This window comes from Protopterus annectens, chromosome 11.part0, assembly GCF_019279795.1.
Source record: "Protopterus annectens isolate FY-2018-M chromosome 11.part0, PAN1.0, whole genome shotgun sequence".
In the NCBI taxonomy this organism is placed as follows: domain Eukaryota; kingdom Metazoa; phylum Chordata; order Ceratodontiformes; family Protopteridae; genus Protopterus; species Protopterus annectens.
Genome location: NC_056745.1, coordinates 1,101,642,281 through 1,101,664,684, shown reverse-complemented (window position 1 = coordinate 1,101,664,684; position 22,404 = coordinate 1,101,642,281). Strand labels below are relative to the sequence as shown.

Here is a 22,404-nt window from a genome sequence, read left to right as displayed (position 1 = left end):
TAAAGATTGTATCTTACAGTTCACAATGCAGCAAGAGACAAAAAAGTCTGTACTAGGAAGCTTTCTGTATTGTCTTTGGGGTGAACTAATTGCTGCTCTAGAATGGAGTAGGTTTGAAATTGTTTTATGACTTCCAGAAGCTGCAACAGATCTTAGCAAGCTCTGTGTATATGCTAAACTCTGGCAGCTTCTAGCCAAAGGGGTAGCATGGGAATCAGAAGTCTGATGACCAGATGTTTGTGATGCAATTGCATAATCCATCTCTAAAAATTATGTTTTAATATGAGGTGAGACTGAAGTCTCACAGCATTCTGTTTTTGGAACCTGACAAAGAAGGATAATTCATCTACTTCATCTTGCCCTAAACAAATTATGGGAAGCCATAGAGAGAGTCATTTACGTTTATATTATATTTATATAATATATACATTTATTATATTTTAATTATATTTAAGTGAACCAGGGAATAGTAATTTTAGTCAGAAAATATAGTGAGATTAGTTAAGTACTGTTTTACTGTATCCGTGTGAATCTATTTATCCTTCTTATTTTAATATTTCCTGTGATTGAAACTCTGGTGTTTATTGTAAATAGATATTTAGTATTTTCAAGTTCTTTTATTATTTATTATTAAATATATTTAAACTTTTCATTGTGGCCAGTCCTTTAGAGAATATTTTAACCCTTGAGAGTGCTTATAACTATTTGGTGATGCTGTTGCCACTCCTGAAAGCCTTACTGCATCGGTCAAAATACTACTGTTTGTATTAATATTGATTTCACTCAGAATAATTGGGTACCCTCATAAGAGCCTTAGAGTAGCTAGCTTTGGAGTGTCTGGTGGCAGTAACTACCTTATAGTCTAGGCATATGGGGGCATAGCTAGTAAATCTGTGCCAGTCTTTCCCAGGTGTGTGTGTGTGTGTGTGTGTGTGTGTGTGTGTGTGTGTGTGTGTGTGTGTGTGTGTGTGTGTGTGTGTGTGCGTGTGCATGTGTGTGTGTGTCAGCTGCTTGGAGCAGGGTCATGAAGCACTCATTTTACAGAAAGAGTGGCGGGGGATTTGACTTGGACACTCAGCTAAGGACTCAACTCTATAGCTGTGCCAGTGGAGCGTCTTACTGGGGATCTGGAGAGAGAGAGAAACCCAGGCCATGAACTAAGAGTGTTCCATGTGTGTTGTTAAGGGAAACTGTGCTTTTTGCAGAGAGATGCATCTGGAAATACTGGGTGTATTTATTTATTTTTCCAAGTGAATGCACCTCTTTATTGTCAGTTGTGAGGATTCAGGCTCCATGATTACTATTCCAGAGTGGGGATGTCACACCAAGTACCTGTATATAAGGGAAGACTACAATAGGTTGGTACCAAACAACAGAGAAGAAATACAGTGATGCCTCTGCTTAAAGAGAGCCATAATAAACTAATAACATAGTATGGGAGGAGTAACTTGGTGATACTCCTGCCTAAAGGAAAGGCCACAAAGGGATGGTACAAGTAAAATAGAAAAGCACCTCAGTGGTGTTCCTGCATAAGGGAGGAGGCGACAATGACCTGGTGCACCAGTACTGTATGATCATGTCTGATATATCTCTACACAAGAGAGGGCCACCAGAGTACCAGAGGTGCACCACAGTGGAAGCTCTGCATAAATAAGGACCATAATGAGCTACTACTATAATGCAGGAAGAGTACCATAGCTAAATCCTTTCTTAAAGGAGGACCCAGAATAAACTGATTTTCATGGTACCTGAGGAGCACCACAGCCCTGCCTCTGCCTAAAGGAGGGACCACAGTGGGCTGGTTCCAAAGAAGTGGAGGAGCAACACAGTCTAACTAAGGGATGAACCAAAATGGACTAGTGTCAGAGGACTAGAAAGTACCCTAATATTGTCTCTACATTAAGGAGAGGTCACAGCGAGCTAATACCAAAGTGCTATAGGGTCATGTTACTGGTATATCTATATAAGGGAGAGACGCAATAGGGTGGTACCAAAGTACCAAAGGAGCATCACAGTGATACCCCTGCATAAAGGAAGGCCACCATGAGCTAGTACCAAAGAAGAAGAGGAGAAGTATCATGGCAAAACTCCTGCCTAATTGGAGGCCAAGTACTACAGGGTACTACAGGCTGATTTGGCTGACTTCATTGGAGGTGGAGGTCATAAAGAGTATCCTGTTGCAATGGACAACCAAGTTATTTGAGGACAGACACCTGTGGAATAGCAGTCAGAATGGTTTACAGTCAAAAAGAAAGTGTATCAGGCTACTATCAACAGAGAGCATGATTTACAGACAAAGAATATTGTCAGGCTAATCTGATCCATTTTTGTTAGGCTAATCCTACCCATTTCTATGCCTCAGTAATAGAAGAGGTGGACAGAAAAAAAATCTGGTATGTAGAGTATACCTGGATTTCATCAGCAATTTCATAAGTCTATTAGAGAAGTTAGAAAGGTAGAATGGTAAAAAAACTAATTTGTCAGTTGAAGGAATGCCCAGAGCAAAACCAAAGCTAGGATAGGGAAAAAGAAATCTCCCCAGGGTTCAGGCTGTCAGGTGGCATGATCCTCAATGCTGAAGTGGTGGAACAACAGCATTTAATTAAGTACTGCAGTATAGTATTGATGAGACGTTGGTAATCACACATTTAAACACATTAGACATTCAAATGTTTGTGTGAGTGCTTAAATTATTATTTAAATAAATGAGGACATCTCTGAAGGTTGGAAGAGCTTTTTTTTCTGCTAAACTTTAGTTTGGGGTGGTACCAGTCTGCGGGACTGCCCAGTATCAGCAATTAACCTAGCTACTGCTGTGTTCTTAAACCATAGAAAACTATTGCTAAGGGGGACAGCTTTCTAGGGGAAAGTAAGTTATTACAAGTATACTACAAGGATTAGTCCTATAATTTGTTCTTTTCCAATGCATATATGTCAGGTATAATGTTAAGCATGAGGATTGGGATTTGAGTTATTTGTGGATGGTTCCAAACTTGGGGAGAAGAAATAAAAGATGTGGTGGCAACCTAAAAAAAAAGAATTTATGGAGACTGGCAGACTGGGCTATGAGATAACAGTTTAAATTAAACATGAGGAAATGAGAGGCATTGCATTTTGGAGTAGTAATCTAGAAAATTAGTACAGATTAAGAGAGGTTTAAACTCCAACTAAATGGCCAGGTAAGATACTATTAAATAGTAGGCACTATGGCAATCAGTCACCTGGAACAAAATGAGAAAGTAGCAGACAAGGTCAACAGAAAGTGAATTTTATTCCAAGAGGATTAGACTTCAGGGAGAGTAAGATTTTGCTTCTTCATAGGAAACTCATGAGATCCCAACTGGAGAGCTGTGTCCAGGTCTGCGAACCGTAAGGATTTCTAGCTGTTGGAGGAAGTACAAAGTATGGACCCTAAGTAAGAGAGAATAATTGGAGAAATAACCTACAAGGAGAATTTGGACAGCTTGATATTATACTCGTTAGAGATCAGGGATGCTGAGCAGCTCTTTTAACTGGAGCTACTCAATGTTTGTCGACTTTTGCCAGAGGCTTAGAGAGATTCTGCTGAAATCCAATGTATCCACTGTTAAAATTGAAAAAATAACTACTTTTTGAGTTTTGTTTCTGCTTTGTTGACTGTATTTTATCATTTTGCTGCCACATTTTGCTGATTTTTATTGTATTTTCTGCACCTTAAAAAAGCTGCTCACTCACTTTAAGTAGCTAGTACATAGCATAGATTAGATTCAGATCTGCGGAATCTAGACTGTGTTGTAACACTTGAGCACTAATCCAGCCATTTTAGATTATGAGAGCCCTGTCTGCACCATTGTGGCAGAAGAGTGTAGTCTGAGCCTCATCTGAGTTGGAGATTACTGGAGGAAAGCTCATTGTGTACTTTTCCATTGGTAGTTTAGCTTAAAAGTGTTTATTCTCATTTGTATTTAAACCTCACATTTGCATGTAACTGCGCACCACCCAACGTTGTTTAACAATGCCATGTACATATAGAATCACCTTGAAAAACAATTTTCAACTAGACATCTGTTAGTGGAACCCTCCCAAGCTTCCCTGCTGCATTGCGGGAAACTAAGTTGCATACAGTAAGAAGCATTGCCATAGTTTTTCTCACCTTTAATAGTAGTTACAGTAAAAACCTGACATAATGGATGAACAGTTTCCAACCATTTCTCCAGCCAACCTGATTGACATGGGTATCCCGAGGCAATGTAGTAATTGCCTCAAGTATACTGACAACCACTTACTCCTAAAACAAAGAAATACAATATGTCAGAGATGTAATTACTCTATGAATTTGAAATCAGTTTTCTCATGTAACAAACCAGATATCCAACAGGTTGCGAGCACACACACATCAGCTCTCAGACAAAACAAGGTCACAACACTTAAACCCACATACGCGGAGGTACTCAGTAGAAGCCTACTAAAAGATCAGAGACCTAGCAAATGCAAACCATTTGCACACACTGCAAAGCAAATATAATCCTTTTCACATAATATCACACACACCAGTGTCTCAGCAAATAAGCCCGTAAGACAAAATACCTCAATACCAAATGACATGGTAAGAGACACATAGTAAAACACACAGATGTCTCCCTCACTAGGCTGGACAAGGAGAAGGTCACAGTCAGCTGCCTGTCAGGTGCCAGGATCTGTCCAATCATACATGCACTCAAGATTCTCAACAACAATTACAGTTATGACTCTGTCATAGTACATGTTGGGGTGAATAACTTGAAACATGCCTCTCTGGACGATATAAAAAGAGACATGCCTGAACTCTCAGACAATGTGTCCCAGGCAGGTATGTCCCTAGCCCTAACCAGCATTCTACCTGCACCCAGGATGATGCTACAATACAGACAAAAAATGATTGACTTCAACAATTAGTTTAGATTTTGTTGTTAATCAAGGGGGATCCAATATCTGTCAGCCTGGGAATACATGGTCGACATACCATGCTGCTTTGCCAGAGATGGCCTTCACCTCTGTCCTCTAGGCTTTTGGATACTGGCAAAGATGCTTGCCCCATTCATTGTACCTTTTTAAGACAATGTCAAAAGAACAAAATTCCCAGTGTAATAAATCCACTTGAGACGAACTCAAGGTTATGCTGCTTAATGCTAGGACCCTTAACAGGAACCTGCACTCCCTGGAAGGACTCCTCACCTTGGAAGATGCTGATATCTGTGCAGTCACTGAGACATGGTTCAAGACCTCAGAGAGAACCCTGGTTTGCAAGGCTACAATGCCTTCCACACATTCCAATTCCAAACAAGTGTGAAAGAACCAAAGGTGGAGGTGTATCCAACTTCATCAAAGCCAAATACACCTCATGACTGGTCAAACAGTACGACTCTTTTGAGCTACACTAGGTCCAACTCACTACATGTAAAACATCCAACCACATCATAGCTAGCTACAGGTCTCCCACCATGAAATAAGAGATGCACACTGCCTATCTGAACTTGCCAAAGTCACTCACTATACAACCAAACACATTGGACATGGGAGATTTCAACTATCCTTCCATCAATTGGGTGACATACAGGAGCACAAACATGCTCGCCCTGAGGTTCCTGGAGTTTGTCAGTACAAATACCCTGGAACAGTTAGTCTGTATTCACCAACATGGGGGATCACTGCACTGCCCCCTGTGTATTGCCATCCCTGGTAAAGTCAGATCATAAATCTGTCTCATCTGAGGTAATAGTCAGACCTGACCCCCCCCCCTCAAAGAAACAAACTGAAATGTTTCTCCAAAGTAAACTACAACCCACTAACCAGTGGTATAAAAAGTTTCAAACCCCCTTCTAAGACAGCCAGCAATGTGTCTTATGCAGAGGAGTACACAAATGCCCTGTGCAACCACTTAGCCAACTATATAGACTCAGCTGTACTTGACCAGATCAAAACCATGTCCTTCCCAAAAAACAAGCCATCATGTTGGACTTCAAGTATAAAGAGGTCATATAACAAAAGGAAGAAACCGATATCTAAGAACACAGCTGAGGAACAATACCCTCCACAGCTTGAACAAGCAATTCAGATATCTTGTAAAGTCCTCTAAACTTAGTTATGTGGCTAAGTTAGCATCCCTAGCTAAGGTTAATTATAAGGCATTCTTTAGTTATGTCTGAAGATCTAAAGGGGAATGCCCAGCTATGTGCTGAACTTTGTGGATGGTACCACTCATACTGAATCCAAAGAAACTGCTAACCTGCTAGCTGACAAATTTGGTGCAAACGTCATCCCTCTGTCCTCATCAGCCATACCCCAAAGCATACCTGAAACTAGTCCTCTACCTAGTATCTCCAAGAGCAGGTTATATATGCACTCTCCAAGGCCAAATACATAGCCTCTATGGAACCAGATAACATCCCAGGCTGCTTTCTAATCAGTATAAAACAAGACCTAGTGGAACCACTTGGCACTCTCTTTATCCACAGCCTGAGCACTGGCTTTGGTCCAGAAGAGTGAAGAACATCAACAGTAATCCCCTTGCATAAAGGGGGGTCAGTCAACTAACCCTGTGAACTATAGACACATAAGCCTAACCACCTGTATTGGCAAGGCCATGGAAGGAAACATCATAGACCTTATCAGCAAGGACATAGGTGACCTTCAAACTCTTGACCCAACCCAGCTTGGCTTTGTTAAGTGTAGATCATGGTTATTACACCTGGTGGACTTCTATGAGAATGTCACCAAAGCCCTGGATGAAGGTAAAACAGTACATACCACCTATCTTGACTTGGCCAACACTTTCAACACAATTCCCCACTCTGCCATCATTGAGAAACTCTCCCAGCTGGGGATTAACTCATACATCACTACATGGGTAGCCAACTGACTCACTGACAGAACTACTACTGTCAAAGTTGGGGAATCCACCTGTACCAGTAGACCAGTTATAAGTGGTGTATCACAAGGATCTGTGCTGAGCCCTCTACTATTTGGAATCTATTTCTTGGAAGTCCAGGTGAAAGTTGACAGCCTGTGACTTAAAAAGTTCATTGATCATTGCAAACTGGGAGCAATCATTGAGTGCCCCTATGATGTTAGTGTATTACAAAAGGGGCTAACACAAACAAATGATTGGTGCCATATCCACGGAATAAAACTAAATGTAAAAAAGTAAAGTGCATTATTATCCCCTTTGGTAAAAAGGAAATCCCTGCAAATTACAATATTGATAGCACCTCCCCGAACTGAAACCCAGTGATGCGAGATTTGGGAACACAGATTAATAGCAACCTAAACTTTGATCACCGTGTGTCCACAGTGGTAAGGAAAGCCTTCTATGTTGTGCATCTTATAAGTAAGGGCATCGCATCCAAGACCAAGAATGTTATAACTCCTCTGAAATCAAACCTCCTCAGACCACTGAGAGTGCAATGTTCCCTTTTGCATGCATCTCACCAGACACCTGCAGCAGGTGGAGAGACCACAGAGGTTTCTCACTAAGAAAATTCAGGGCCTCCAAATCATGACCTACATGGAAAGACTGAAAGCCCTGTCACTATACACTGTGTCCTACAGGCTGCTGAGAGGCAACTTGTGTCTGGCCTACGGAGCAGTCTCTAACCCTGCCCTAATGGAAATGCTGCAAATCCCCAAATCAAATGGAACAAGAATCACTCACTAGGGATCTCAACTTACACTGTGACATCAACAGAACGTGCTGGAAAGACAGATATAAATGCCAGAGATTGCTGTTCCACTGGAACAAACTCCAGTTCACCTTAAAGAAGAGCTCCTCAATGACCCGATTTAAGCACAACCTAGACAATTGGATGGGAGACCTTAAATTCATCCTGGGGGTGGCACCTATGTCCATCATGGACAGGGGCAGTTGATGCTAATCATAGATTCACCTTGAAAATAAAGACTGTCTAACCATGGTCAATTATGGAACATGTGTATAACATGAGTAGGCTTGTAAAAGTCCTAGGGCCATTAGCCTAGTAACCTCCTATGAACCTATGAACCTATAAGGAAAGAAAAAACAGGATACTAGCAGACAAGGTCATTAAGGGAATCCATATGAGAATAGATTTGTGGCACAAAAACAGACAAGGGAGGAGAGGAGACAACCAACAACTGGAAGGGAGCAGTTTTCGCCTGGAAATGAAGAAATGTTCATTCGCTTAGAGTGCTGTTGGCAGATGTAATGAGCTCTCAGAGTTTGCAGTACACTGCAAATTGAATGACTTAGACCAAGGGGCAAGGAAGACATGAAAACAAAGCAGTATGGAAAGGAGGGAGAAGGCTAGCAAATCTAAAGTGTTTGTAGCAATAAAGCTGTGATATCAGCTTAGGCCAGTAGCCTTCTAACAGCAGTTCTAAGTACATATATAATGAATGTAAGCAATTCTAATTAATCATGGAAAAATCAATCAGTTTAAGTAGGACTTACTGCTTCAGCTTTAAACAGGAGCATGGGCTGACTGGGTGGGAAAAGCAGTCAGAATAATTAGTTTAGAAATATGTAAGATTTTTCTCTTTTTTGATTATATCTATCTCCTTTCTATTTATTTGGGAACAAAATGTTCAGATTATTTAGTATTGTTTAACAAAACAGCAGTGTAGAACTGAGGCTTGTTTACAAGAAAAAGAACTAAAAAAGATAATTGGCTTGATCATTTGAGTTGCTGAATCGTGGTAATAATTCATGTTCATAACGACCACAGAAGTTATGATCAAGTACAAGGTCATTAAGGGAATCCATATGAGAACAGATTTGAGGCACAAAAACAGACAAGCAGGTTTCAGGCACTACTGAAATTATGAACATCATGGCTAAGTGGAAATATAGTTGAGAGCCCTTTCTCAGAGTCCCTGTATGTATGTTTTTATCTCTGAAGGAATTTCTCCCCAAAAGCATGGTGTTTGATTGTCCATGGTAAATTGGCAATGTATTTTTCCTTGCAGTTTTAGCTGAATAGCGTCTAAAAACAAAACAGTTTATGTAACAGATGAATAAATAATATCATTATTTCTTTTTTTGACCAGAAAATTCCAAGTAGGCATAGCATATTCCCAAAAGAGTCACAGGAAGAAATGTTCCCCGGAGAATACAGACATTAACAAATGCATTAAATATATATGTAGTATAATATAAACTACAACACATTAATTGAGCATAAATGCAGAATGCTCAGAAGCAAAATGAAATACTATGAAAAACAAATGAGAGGAATCCAAACCATATAAAGCATGAAATACTATGAAAAACAAATGAGAGGAATCCAAACCATATAAAGTATAATTGTACGCTTAAAATAGAAAAGTTATATTACTAAAATAAAAAAATTGCTTTACGCTCATTTTACGCCAACTAAGTAATCTGAATTCATTAATGATAATAGATATTGCATTTATGGATAAGAACATTTCTGACAATGAAGAATAAGACAATGGCAGTGTATATTTTGCAACCTTACTACTTAAAATGTGGCTAACTTATAGTGGCTAATGCATTGATTTTAGACATGGATCAGTAGTTGAAGAAACTATCCAAAGGATAGTTCTGAGGCGGTGAAAAATGAAAAGCCAATATCTTCTTACTCCTGATTATTTTAATTCTTGTGTTGAAGGGACAAACGCTGCTGTATGAGTGGCATGGAAAACACAACTTTTAACAAATGCACTTTCAAGCTATGTTTATTTATTTATTTGTTTATTTGGCCTGATACATTGTCAGTGATGCTGTCAGTGAACACTGCAGAGCCATTTGACTTTATAAACTCTGAAAAATTATTAATATTTAACGAGATTCTTTGCAGGTGGCTTACAAAAATTTAAGGCTATTTCTGACTTAAATTGTGAGTTATGTTTTAATCTCTAGTGGTGAGTAGTGACAGCGAGATGCTATATTATAACCTACTAAGCTGGTGGACATCATTAAATGAACAGTTTTATTTTATTTCACTTACATTTGCAGAGCTATATACTAACAAATGTTTTGTTTTGTTCCTTGAAGCCCTGTGCAGATGGATGATTTTGATGCCTACATGAAAGATATGGCCAGAGATACTGATTACAAGTTTTCTCTACAGTTTGAGGTAAAAGCTACAACCCTGTAACAGAACCATTGATGTGTACTGTGTCATCATATACATTGCTATAAAACCAGACTATAAGTAGCGTAACATCAGTGTATAAAAGTAATTGTTACCATTTATTATATTTGTTACTTCGGTTTACCACTACTAAGACTACACTTACAGTGGAAAAACACAGAGAAAAACTCCAACAGATATAAACCTCACACATGCTGTAACGTGGAAGTAATTATAACTATGTGCTTCAATAAATATAAAATTACAAATATATTCTGTAATAAAATATACATAAAGATAGTACTTCACTGTGAATTTATAATGTTCATGATACCATCGCATGTAATTTGTACTTCTATTCATATACAGTTACAAATGCTCATAGGTTCATAGGACATTACTAGGCTAATGGCTTAAAAGCCCTTACAAGCCTGGCCAATATAACCCAATTTTACCCAATATATGGCCCCTAGGGGCAAGAGGATGGCATGGGCTTGTACCCATGTCTTGAGTATACTACAGATTGCCCTTGTCCATAAGGTACATAGGCGAACCAGAAAATTTGCAATTCCCCATTCATTGATCCAAATTGCAAATGGCAGGGGAAGGACTCTGCTTAACATGAATAGGAAGCCTGTTCCAGAGAAACGGCAGTCCATGAGACACAATATTTGTTTCGCCAGCATGTTTTGTTTGAGTCACTGAATAAGTATAGATCCCTAGACCAGGTGACCCTCATGCTGTTTGACTTGCAAATCTGTAGTAGCTCCATCATGGCTAGATTTGTGAGTGCCTTGTAGGTCAGACATAGGTCACCCTTTGATAGTCGGCAGGAGACAGAATAAATGGATACAGCTTTTAGTGTACCTGCATAGGAGATGTTGTTTACATCCTGCATTTTCTTTGTGAGAAACCTTGGAGGTCACTCCATCTGCTGTAAGTGCCCAGTCAAGTACACACCAAAGGGCACATTGTACTTGATTATTGATCAAGTGAGGGCTGAGTACAGCGGGACTATAATTTTCTTGGATATGGGTGCCATATCTTTAGTTATAAGTTGCGCCATGTAGAAGGATTTCCTCACCACTGTGGACAGTTGGCAATTAAAGTTCAGGCTAGTATCTATCTGTGTAAATAGATCTCTCACCTCTGAATCTACTCTTTGGGGTGCATACCTCTTAACCTCTTAGAGCAAGAAATCTGGACAAAGCCATAAATAGTGGGGGAAAAGGCCCAAAAATAAGAACAAGTTTTAATTATTGCTCTTACAAACTTAGAAAGTTGATAGAATAACAGGTTTTATGTTAGCATGAATTTTCTAAAGGCTATGAAGTCTGAAACTCAAATGTCTGTCACTATTTTTTGACTTCAGTCCTTAATGATTTGCCAATGATTTGCTAAAAAACACACAATTTTATGGCAAATGGGCCAAATATGTGATGTGAAAATCTGTACAGCTGAGAGGTATGTAGGGATGTGCAATCGATTATGTAATTTGCAGGGTATTTCACTTTTCAAAGGGTGTGATAATGCATTTTTCGCATTTAGTTTTAGGCCACGCTTCTGGCATTAGTCATTTGTCTGAACTAGACTCTCTTGAAGGATGTCTATGTTATTGGGGATTCAGTGATTGCTCCTAGCTGGCAGTTGTCAGAAAACTTTGTCATCCAGAGGCCTTCCACATTAGCCTTGACTTCAGATAATTATATTCCAAATAGAAGTGATCCCAGCACTGAGCCCTGTGCACACCACTAGTAACTGGCCTTTTGCTGTATCTTCTGGCTGAGTATAGGTGATGCCATACACATCTAATTCTGCACATTGTTGTGTGCTGCTGTTAAGATGGCAGACATAACAGAAAAATATTGTATGGCTATCTTTAGCTTTGGAGGCTATTTTTTATCTCAAAGTCTGCTTTCAAAGATTTGACTAGTTCCCAGATTCACTTGCTTAGACTAATGAGGGACTTTTTACTCTGTTGCGCACATTCCCTCTTACTTCTATATAGGATTTTCTTTCTTTTGATGTGCAACCTCTTAATACTAGGGATCCACTAGGTTATCTTGTTTTTGCAATTTGACCTGGGTTTATTTCTGTCTGGTACTGCCATTTCTGCTCAGTTGTTTATATGGTCGTACATGGCTTTTGTGTATGCTTCTGCATAGCTTTCTGTGTTTCATGGATTTGGGGGAGCTTGGAAGCTAGTTATGCCATTCCTTAATAGAGTGCAATTTACCTTAGAGAAGTTCTTAAAATTTTGGGAGTTAGGTGGGGGGACTACTTTTACCGTTATTTCAAAGGACACCACTTTGTGATCTGATCTTACCTATGAGAACATCACATCAGAACATCAGGTGTACAGTGCTCTCCCATATTTATGAGTACCAGATCTAGGATATTTGTTCCCGTAGTGGAAGTGCAGACTAGCTGCTTTAGGGCATTTGAATTTGCAAAGTCAAGAAATCTTTGGGCCTGCATGTTGGTGGTCGTGTATACTTCTCAATTAATGGAGGGGTAGTTAAAATCACCCATGAATATGGTACTGGGCTGGATGGTGAGTGATTCTAGTAACTTCAGGTATGCTGTATGGGTTTCCTGGCTCATGATGGGGGGCATGTATCTAGAAAGGATATGGTAATGAATGTTTCTCATGGTTTGTTGGACATGGAGTAGCTGAAGCATGTCATATTATTTAACCAGCCTTGAGGTGTGCTTATCCTTTACATAGATAGATACACCTCCACCTTTCACTCTTTCATGTTCAGTGGGTGGTTGGATTGTATGAAAGGCATTATAGCCATGCATTGCCAGACTGCCTTCTGTGGCTTTGAACCATGTTTAACTGCATAGACATCAGCATTCTCCAAGGTGAGGAGCACTTCTAGGGAGTGCAGTTTCTTGTTGAAACTCCTAGCATTGAGCAGTAACACCTTTGGCTTTCCCTGAGAGGTTTTGGTTATGTTGGAAGGTTTATCTGTTTGATAATGCCTAAAAAGACTCTTTAGGGGTAGATAATGTTTTGGCCAATATCCAAAAGCCTAGAGGTTACAGGTCAAGAGCATCACTGGCAAAACAGTGTTGCCTGTCAACCATGTCCTCTCAGGCTGACAGTATTGAATCCCTTTGGAATGAAACTAGCAGCTAAGCCAATTGTTAAAGCAGATCATTTTCTGCTGGCATCATCCTTGGAGATGGTAAAATGCTGCTCAATGCTAGGGTCCTACCTTCCTGTGACACATATTCTGAGAGCTCAACCATGTCTCTCCTCATATAGCTTAAGGAGGTACATCTAACGTCATTCTTGACAATGTGGACTATGACTGAGTCATACTGGTACTTAGTAAGTGACTTGAGTGCTTGCTTGATCTGGCAGATCGTGGCCCTTGACAGGCCACTAACTGTAACCTTCTCTTTATCCAGCCTGGTAAGAGGGACATCAGTATGACTCACAATGGAGTCTTATATGACTAGAATATTGGGTTGTGGAATGTTTTGCCTTATGAGATGTGGCTTTATGTGTTGTGATGGGAATTCTCCTGCTTGTATGCATGCAGAGTTTCTGAGGACTGCATTGAGAGGCCTTTGAAGTTTGGGTCATTTACATGTAAGCACTCTGCATATGGGGGTCTAATGTTTGTGGTTCTTTGTGGGTGCAGTGAGTGTTGTGTGTGAGTCGCTGACAACCTTTTTGTTGCTTTTTGTGTCTGTATGTGAGAGCCTAGCCTCCTGTGTCAATGTGTAACTGCATCTCTCACATGCTGTATTTGTCTGTTGGAGAATTAAGTGGTTGTCAGTGTACATGAGGCAATTACTACATTACATCAGGATGCCCATGCCCACCAAGCTGGATGAAAAGATGGCAGGAAAGTGCCATCCATGGTTGCAGGTCCTAATGTGTACTTGCAAGGGATAAAAGTGGAGGGTGTTTGTAACCAGATGAGGAAAGAGTGTGTACTTGGTGTAATCTGCAGCTAACCAAACCAGCAATTCTGCCCAGCACCCAAACCAGATGGTCTCTAAGCAGCCAGGGTGCTATAATAAGGTAAGATAGACCTAAAGAGTCCTAACTAAATGCATAAATGCCACTCACTGTGCAAACTAGTTGAGCCATGAGTAATGCAGGACTGCAGTAAAGTTCTGAGGTGGTTTTTATAGGGAAATTTCAACTTCTGGTGATTGCGTAAATACAAGGCACCAGTAACCACTGCTGGACGACTAGCAGCTTCAAACAAATGCAAGACTGCCAAGGCTTATATATGATCAGAAAAAAACAAGTTTTATGCTAACTATGCCCTAAGGGCATTCAGGTAAGCACACATTGAACTTTCCACCAGCATGTCCTCCCTCATATAGGGGAAACAGCCATCTCCTGCCACATGATTGCAGACTTTGACCCTCAATTTAAAATAACTAGGTTGGAGCTCAAGTGTTAAGGAGTCACAAACAGCTGATTAATACTAACTAAGAAACAACAGAGACAACATTTTTCAGTGCAGAACAGCCGCTCTTACAGCAGTTTTAAAAAGCAACTTTAAACTTTAAAGAAGTGCAAAAGAAAATAGATAGCAGAGTAAACTTTCACAGTATAATGAGAATAATCAATGTTTCTGAATGTTTGCATCTGTACAGGGCACTGGAATGGCAAGCAGCTCTGTGCAAATGAGCTGAATTTATACCATCATTTGAAATACAGAAAACTGACTACACAGGCACAAGGTACAGGGTCTGCTTCTTACTTTTGAAAGGGAAATTGGCTAGTCTTAAAATAGCCCGCAAGGGTAGTTAGTCTAGTACTCACTATGAACCTATTAACCTAATATATATAGCTCCATTTGCATAGTGCAGGTAAGGGGAGCAGATACTGAAGGGGCATATAGGTTCATAGGTTCATAGGTAGGTACTACTCTATTGGCCCTAGGGCCTATATAAGCCTAGCCAAAAATGTACCCTGGCTTTTGCCACCCAAGCAAATTATTTTCCTGTGCCCCTGTTGAGCAGAGCCCCAGAGGTGATCCCCGGGGTGAATTTCCTATTTCCCATCCAATCATCAAGAATTTTCTGAGGAGCTTTGTTTGATATAGATAGGTAGTTTGTTCCAGAGTATGGGAAGTCTCTGGGACAGGAATCTATCCTGCCAGCATGTTCTGTTTATTGTGGTGACAAGGTTTAGGTCCCTAGAGCGTATAGCTTGGGAGGATTGTGATTTCTTTAAGTGCAGCATGTCCAACAGCTCTGGATTTGACATAGCTTTGTATGTTAGGCAGAGATCGTCTCTGAGTAGGCGATATGCGACAGAGTAAAACTAGAGTTTTTTGAGACGGTCTGCATAGGGCATCTGTTTGAGGCCAGTATTCCTCTTTGTGAGGTATTTCTGCAGTCTTTCCAGTTGTTGTAGATGTCTTGTGAGGTACATACCGAAAGAAGAATTGTACTCTATAATGGATCTAATAAGTGACGAGTAGAGGGGAGCAATGACCTATTTTTTCCTGGATGAGAAACCTTTTGTAATGAGGTGTGCCATGTAGAAGGATTTCCTGACTACTGTGGCAATGTGATTATCAAAGGAGAGACTGCTGTCCACCTGTGTCCCAAGGTCTCTTATCACACTTTCAGTGTTAAGTAGACTACCACCTATGTGGTAGCTCATGGGTACAGAGTTTTTACCAAAGGGGATGACAATGCACTTTTTGGCATTGAGTTTGAGGCCATGGCTTTGACACCAGGCATCTGTGTCAGTGAGACCCTTTTGTAGGATGTCCACATCGTTAGGAGTTTCGATTATGGCTCCTAGTTTGCATTCATCTGCGAACTTCGTTAGCCAAAGACCGTCTGTGTTAGCCTGTACTTCAGAAAAGTAGATACCAAACAGGAGAGGACACAGGACTGAACCCTGTGGTACTCCACTTGTCACTGGTCTAAAGTCAGATTTGGAATCTGTTACTTTCATAGCGTGGGTTCTGTCAGTGAGCCATTTGGCAACCCATCTTGTGACAAAAGGATTTATACCTAGTTTAGTGATTTTATCTATAATTCCAGAGTGGGGATGGTGTCAAAAGCCTTGGCGAGATCTATATAGGCTATGTAAACCACCTTACCCTAGTCTACCGCTTTGGTGACCACTTTAAAGATGTCTATCAGGTTTAGGAGATGTGATCTGTTTTTACAAACCCAAACTGGGTGGGGTCCAGAGTTTGGAAATTATCAATGTCTTTGTTTCTAAGTTCCATGATGATACGTTCCATGGCCTTGCAGACCAGTCTCACTAGGCTAATGGGGTGGTAGTTCCCGGGGTCCTTCGTGGCTCCCCATTTGTGGAGTGGGATAACCGTCACTGTGCACCATTCAGTGGGCATAAAGCCGGAGGTGTGGCTATGATTGAACATGATGCTTAGGTGGGGTGCCAGTTCATTATATAGCTAACCCACTCTGTGCTGCAGCCGTATCTGCTTATATGTTTATTTATATTTGCTGAAATTTTCACTCTACACAGCAAGATATAAGGGACACTATGATGCCAATAAATCAGTCCTGGCCCATCCACCATGTAGTTATGGCATGCAATGAGCTCAGTGCTATGCAACCTCCCCTTTATTAATTGTTGAAATGCATACAGTGGAATGTTTAGACACGTTCTTATATTCCATCTGCGAATAGGGACTGTTAGAAATGTGTTTTGCCAATTGCAATGTGCACATCACTGGTCACAGGGCTTTTAAGAATGTCATTGTCTCACTCTCATTATTACTGAATGCCACAAAACATAAGAGACAGCATCTGCTCATCCAGTCTTGCTAAATTGTCAGTTGGTCTCTGATTTCCTACATAGACTCACTCTTGTCTTTGTTAATACTTTGAATAATAAACACAAATGCATAAAGATTCATGCTTTGATTGGATTTAACATAAGAAAGGAGATGGCAGAATCCACATGATTCAGTAGTGCCTAAAATTGCCTGTATTCTGAAACATATCACCTGCCATTACCTCTGCCTGCCCTTGCAGTGCATTATTTTGCAGTCTGATCTACTGTTAAAACACTTTCATACTGTAAAAAAAGTTGAAATAAGTAAGCAAAGAAGAGGAAGTTATTTTTGTTTCCTTGAAGTCACAGGCCGAGCCTTATTTTGTTTGCCTACAGATCTTGTTATTTTATGTTGCATTCTTTTCTACTTCTCCATTTGCCTTTCCTGTCTACGGAAATAAATATGTAAAACATACAGGCACAGATTCCAAAAGACTTGGTCTCAGCGTAAGTGACCACTTACACTGAGACCAGGCTGAGAGCATGTGTTTTGGAATCTGATCCCCATAGTAGACCTGTTTATAGGTAGGCCTTACACAGAAATAAGTCACTTAACACTGATTGGATTGCAATTCTTTCAGATTCAGGGCAGGCTTACACTGAGAGCAATTCTTTTGGAATCCGGCCTAACAGGCTTAGTCTTTTTATACTTTAGTTTCAACTAGACAAACACAATGATTTCAGCTGTTGCATCAAACCACACTTTTTTTTTTACTGGTAGCAACATATTTATTTCGCTGTTCCTCTCTTCTACTCTGTAAACAAGAAATGGAAAAGTAGTTTCTTTCCATACTTTCTTTTAAATTGTAATAGCTTTTCATTTTCAAACAACAATATGTCTGTAACTGGGGGGAGGAGAACTTTTTAATAGAGCGTTTCTTTATTGCAAATTTTCATTCATGATTACAGCTAGGACAAGCATTACTTGCAGAAAAATTATAACCTATATAATCAAATCTTTCTCTGGGTACCACGAAACAGTGATAGAAATGTGCATAACCGTGCAAACTTTTTATTTGATTTGTTGCTGTTAATCAGAAACTATCTGCTATTAACTTCATGAAAAGGCTCCAACAAAATGCACACATATATATATATATATATATATATATATATATATATATATATATATATATATATATATATATATATATATGTATATATACATATGGTTTACTATCAAATGACTGAAAATCAAAAACACTGAATCCCAGAAAGACTGAAAATTCAAAATATTGAATACATTTTTAATGCAAGGGGCAAGCCCCCCTGCTCCCCTCACCCCCTGCCAAATATATATACCAACTCAAAGATCACACAACAGTGGAGAAGGGGCAAATTCCATCATTCAATATTTAGAATTTTCAGTCTTTTTGGTATTTATATATATATATATATATATATATATATATATATATATATATATTTTTTTTTTTTTAATGAAGCCCAGATTTAACTACAAACATTTTTTTTCTTTTTGAATTATGATATGCCTGATGCCTTATGCCTTACTGGTGATGAAGCAACATAAGAGTGAGGTCTGTAAATCTGACTATGCTTTCTTCATGGCTTGATTTAAATCCATGCTGAATATTTACCAGGGCCCCTTATGATGAGATATGTTCTTGTACATACCTCTCGATCTCTTAGCCCAAGAAATTTGAACAAAGCCTTACATAATCTGGGGGGGGGGGGCAAAGGCCCAAAATTAGAGAAAGATTTTAAATATTGCTCTTATAAACTTAAAAGTAGCTAGAATAACATGCTTTGTGTTAAAATGCATTTCTAAAGGATATGAAGTCTAAAACTTAACTGTATATCACTACTTAATGATTTCATTCCTCAGATCATCCTGGTGATTTGCCAGAAAACCAGAAATTTTATGAGAAATGGCCGAAATTGTGAGTCAAAAATCTGGACATTCTGTGAAAATCTGTACAGTTGAGAGGTATGTGTGTGCAAGTGACACATCCCAAGCTCACAGTAAGAGATTCTGTCCCAGGAAATGAGCTTGTAATTGGAAAGTATCTCCTTGATGTGCCCCATTTCTGCTCCCTCAGAGCGGTTTGATGTAATGAGCACCAAAACAAAAAAAGAGACAATAAATCCAACCACAGGACTACCAACGTAACTTTGTTAAGCGCTTTCACTCACTTTAATGCACATGAGCTTCTTCAGAACAAACACTCCATTAATTACAAACTGTTTAAATACCATTTGATATCAAATCACATGACTTTCATTTTGGAAAACCTTAAGGTGAAATGAATAAACACATTTAAATTGTTGAATCAAACAATTATTTGATGCACATGTTGTCACCATAATAATAATATCTAATCAAGTGATTTAAATATCCATACAATAAAAAACTATAAAATTATACAATTATTTAATCCTAGCCATCTGCAGAAAACATTTCATGTTGACTGCACCATTACGGCCAGGAGGTTTGTCAGCTAATAATAATATCTGCCACAAATTTTCCTTACACTCTAAAAGTGTCTTATAATCACCAGAAAACAAGTCAGTGTTAATCCTTTCCAAAACAAACAAAGACAATTTCTTAAACAGTACACATTCTGTGGAATGAACAGCCAGAGCATTGTTGACATCCTTCTTTCTTATAGCTAAACAATGCTCATAAATTCTTTTATTTAATGCTCTAATGGTTTTCCCAACATAGAACTTTTGGCATGTGTCACATGTTGCACAATATACCACATTGGTCGTGTTGCAACAGTAATGCCCTCTAGCCACAAACTTTCTTTTTAAATGTTTGAAATCTAAACTGGACACATTACTCATGTATCTACACTGTTTACATTTACCACATGAAAAACTTCCGACTGAACTAACTACTGAACTTGTACTCTGATTTTTCTTAAATTCTAAAATGTGCTTGATGCTAGTTACCTTTTTGTAACAAAAAAATGGTTTGTCACCTAAAATCTTGACCAATTCTGCATTGCCCAAAATTACCTTCCAATGTTCCAAAAGAATCTTTCTTATTACACTCATTTCATTGCAAATAGGTATAGGAAAAGCTAAAATTAAATTCTTGTAACCACCATTCGTGACACTATGAGATGTGACCTCACAGATGACATTGCTGTCCAAAATTGGACGTGCAGAGATGACCCTAAGTTGTGTAACTTCCTGAACAATCCTGTGAAGCCAATTCAAGTCAACCTTTTTGTTGAAAAAAACTTAACAATTTGTCTACTTCTTCTAAAAAAACTGAATGTTCAGTGGTCAATCTGCTGAGTCGCATAAACTGACCTTTGACAACCCACTTTTCATATGGTCAGGATGTAAGCTCTCACGATGTAAATACTGGTTAACAAAGGTATTCTTTCTAAAAATCTTACTCTGAAAATGCAAAATGTTAATGTCAAAAGTAAGATGTAAATCTAGGAAGTCTATGGAGTCCCCAAAACTGCCAATAGTAAACTTCAAAAAAATAGTGCTACAATTAAGATGCTCAACAAAAAGTAAAAAACTATCATAGCTGCCCTTCCAAAAAAAGATTAAATCATCTATATATTGCCTATAAAACAATATGTTTTCTACAAAAGGCGACACATAAAGATGTTTCATTTCTCAAAGGAACAAACCAAATACATGCAAGGTAAAACAAGTGCAGGGATCAAACCATGAGCATCAGAGTACAACAAAAACGAACCAGCACAAGGGAGAAGAGTGCCTAAATCTAATTTATTGTGGCAATATCTGAAAACTTCATACTGCAAACCAGTTTTGGCTGTGAGACCAGCCTTCCTCAGTGCAACAAAAATAGTATGGATAGCACATCCTGGTATATCCTTATATATCCAGAAATATTAAAGGCATATACACCCTAAAAAACAAATATGTACAAATTGTGAATAAAAATATATAGACAATGAACATGACAAATAAATCCTATGACATTAACAAAAAAATCAAAAAATCAGCAAAATCAGAAGCTGGCTCCAAATGACTAATTTGTTTCATTTAAACCAGGTTTGAATAAAGCTCCTAACCTGGTAATCCATGAGGATTCCACATTGTCTAATCTGTCATGCCAGCCTGATTTAAGATTTCTGTGCATCTCAGTTTTATCAATGATGGTGAATTTGAATTGTGCGGTTTTGTGAATCATAGTATGTTTGTATAAAGCATTAGAAATTTTATGATTTCTGATAGCGCTGAGGTGTTCACTTATCCGATGTCTGAATGGTCTGGAGGTTTGGCCTACATAGTAAGAGAAACGTACATAAAATTTATAAAATTTTTGTTAATGTCATAGGATTTATTTTTCATGTTCATTGTCTATATATTTTTATTCACAATTTTACATATTTGTTTTCCTTTAATATTTCTGGATATATAAGGATATACCAGGATGTGCAATCCATACTATTTTTGTTGCACTGAGGAAGGCTGGTCTCACAGCCGAAACCGGTTTGCAGTATGAAGTTTTCAGATATTGCCACAATAAGTTAGATTTAGGCACTCTTCTCCCCTGTGCTGGTTTGTTTTCATTTCCCAAAGGGCCATAACAATATTGGCAAATGAGGGTGCCACTCTTGACCCCATAGCTACTCCAGATGTTTGCTGAAAAAAACTCTGACCAAATTTGAAGAAGTTGTTAGTAAGAACTAATTCCATAAGGGTGCAAGCAGTGTTGACCATAACATTTTCAAGGACTGTATACTCAGTTAGATATTCCCTCAAGTATTCCAAACCAACCTCCTGATCAATGCTAGTATATAATGAGGTGACATCCAAACTTGCAAAAGAAAAGGAAGTAGAAGAAGAGCCATCTACCACTTTAAGTTCATTTAACAAATAAAACTTAGATACTTGAACAAATGGATTAAAGATGTTATCAAGCCAAACTGAAATGGGTTCTGTCTTTGAGCATGATGCAGATACAATAGGCCTAAAAGGGGGGCAAGTACGATTTTTATGTACTTTGGGGATACCAAACATTATAGCCATTTTAGGGTATTCCACTTGTAAAAACCTGTATGTGTCAAAATCTATGCTACCTTCACAAAATAAATCAAATAAAGTAGTGTCCAAATTCCTAAAGCAGTTAAGAATGTATTCACTACTAACTGCCCTGCCTTATAACAGTTATCATCAGCAAGTAAAGTAAGCATAGCTTGTTCATAAGATGTAGTCTTCATAACTACTAATAAACCCCCTTTATCTGCCTTCATAACTCTAACTTCATTGTTATTACTTAAGTTAAACAGAGCCCTTTTTTCACCCTCAGGCAAATTAGAATCAAGAATATATCTTTTCATAGCTCTAAACTGTTTCTCACAAAGTGTACCAAACATTTGGATGGTAGAATTCAAAGGTGTATTGTAAGTACTGTTCTTTTTAAACACATTTGTCACAGTTTGAACATTAGGAATGTTGTCAAAGATGAAACTTAAATTTAATTTCCTGAGGTACAATCTAAAATGAACAATTAATCTAAGAATATTCACAGCATTATTGGGAACAAAAGAAAAGCCC

General features: G+C 38.7%; 1 protein-coding gene across 4 annotated transcripts in view; it reads left to right on the top strand.

Moving 5' to 3' along the window:
• Window positions 1-22,404, top strand: part of PTPRO (protein tyrosine phosphatase receptor type O) — a 1,723,724-nt gene that overhangs the window by 1,433,995 nt on the left and 267,325 nt on the right. For all 4 annotated transcript variants that reach the window (XM_044088440.1, XM_044088442.1, XM_044088441.1 and 1 more), the window contains one exon: window positions 10,010-10,091. In XM_044088440.1, the coding sequence (XP_043944375.1) occupies window positions 10,010-10,091 (82 nt within the window). The remainder of the gene's footprint in view (window positions 1-10,009; window positions 10,092-22,404) is intronic.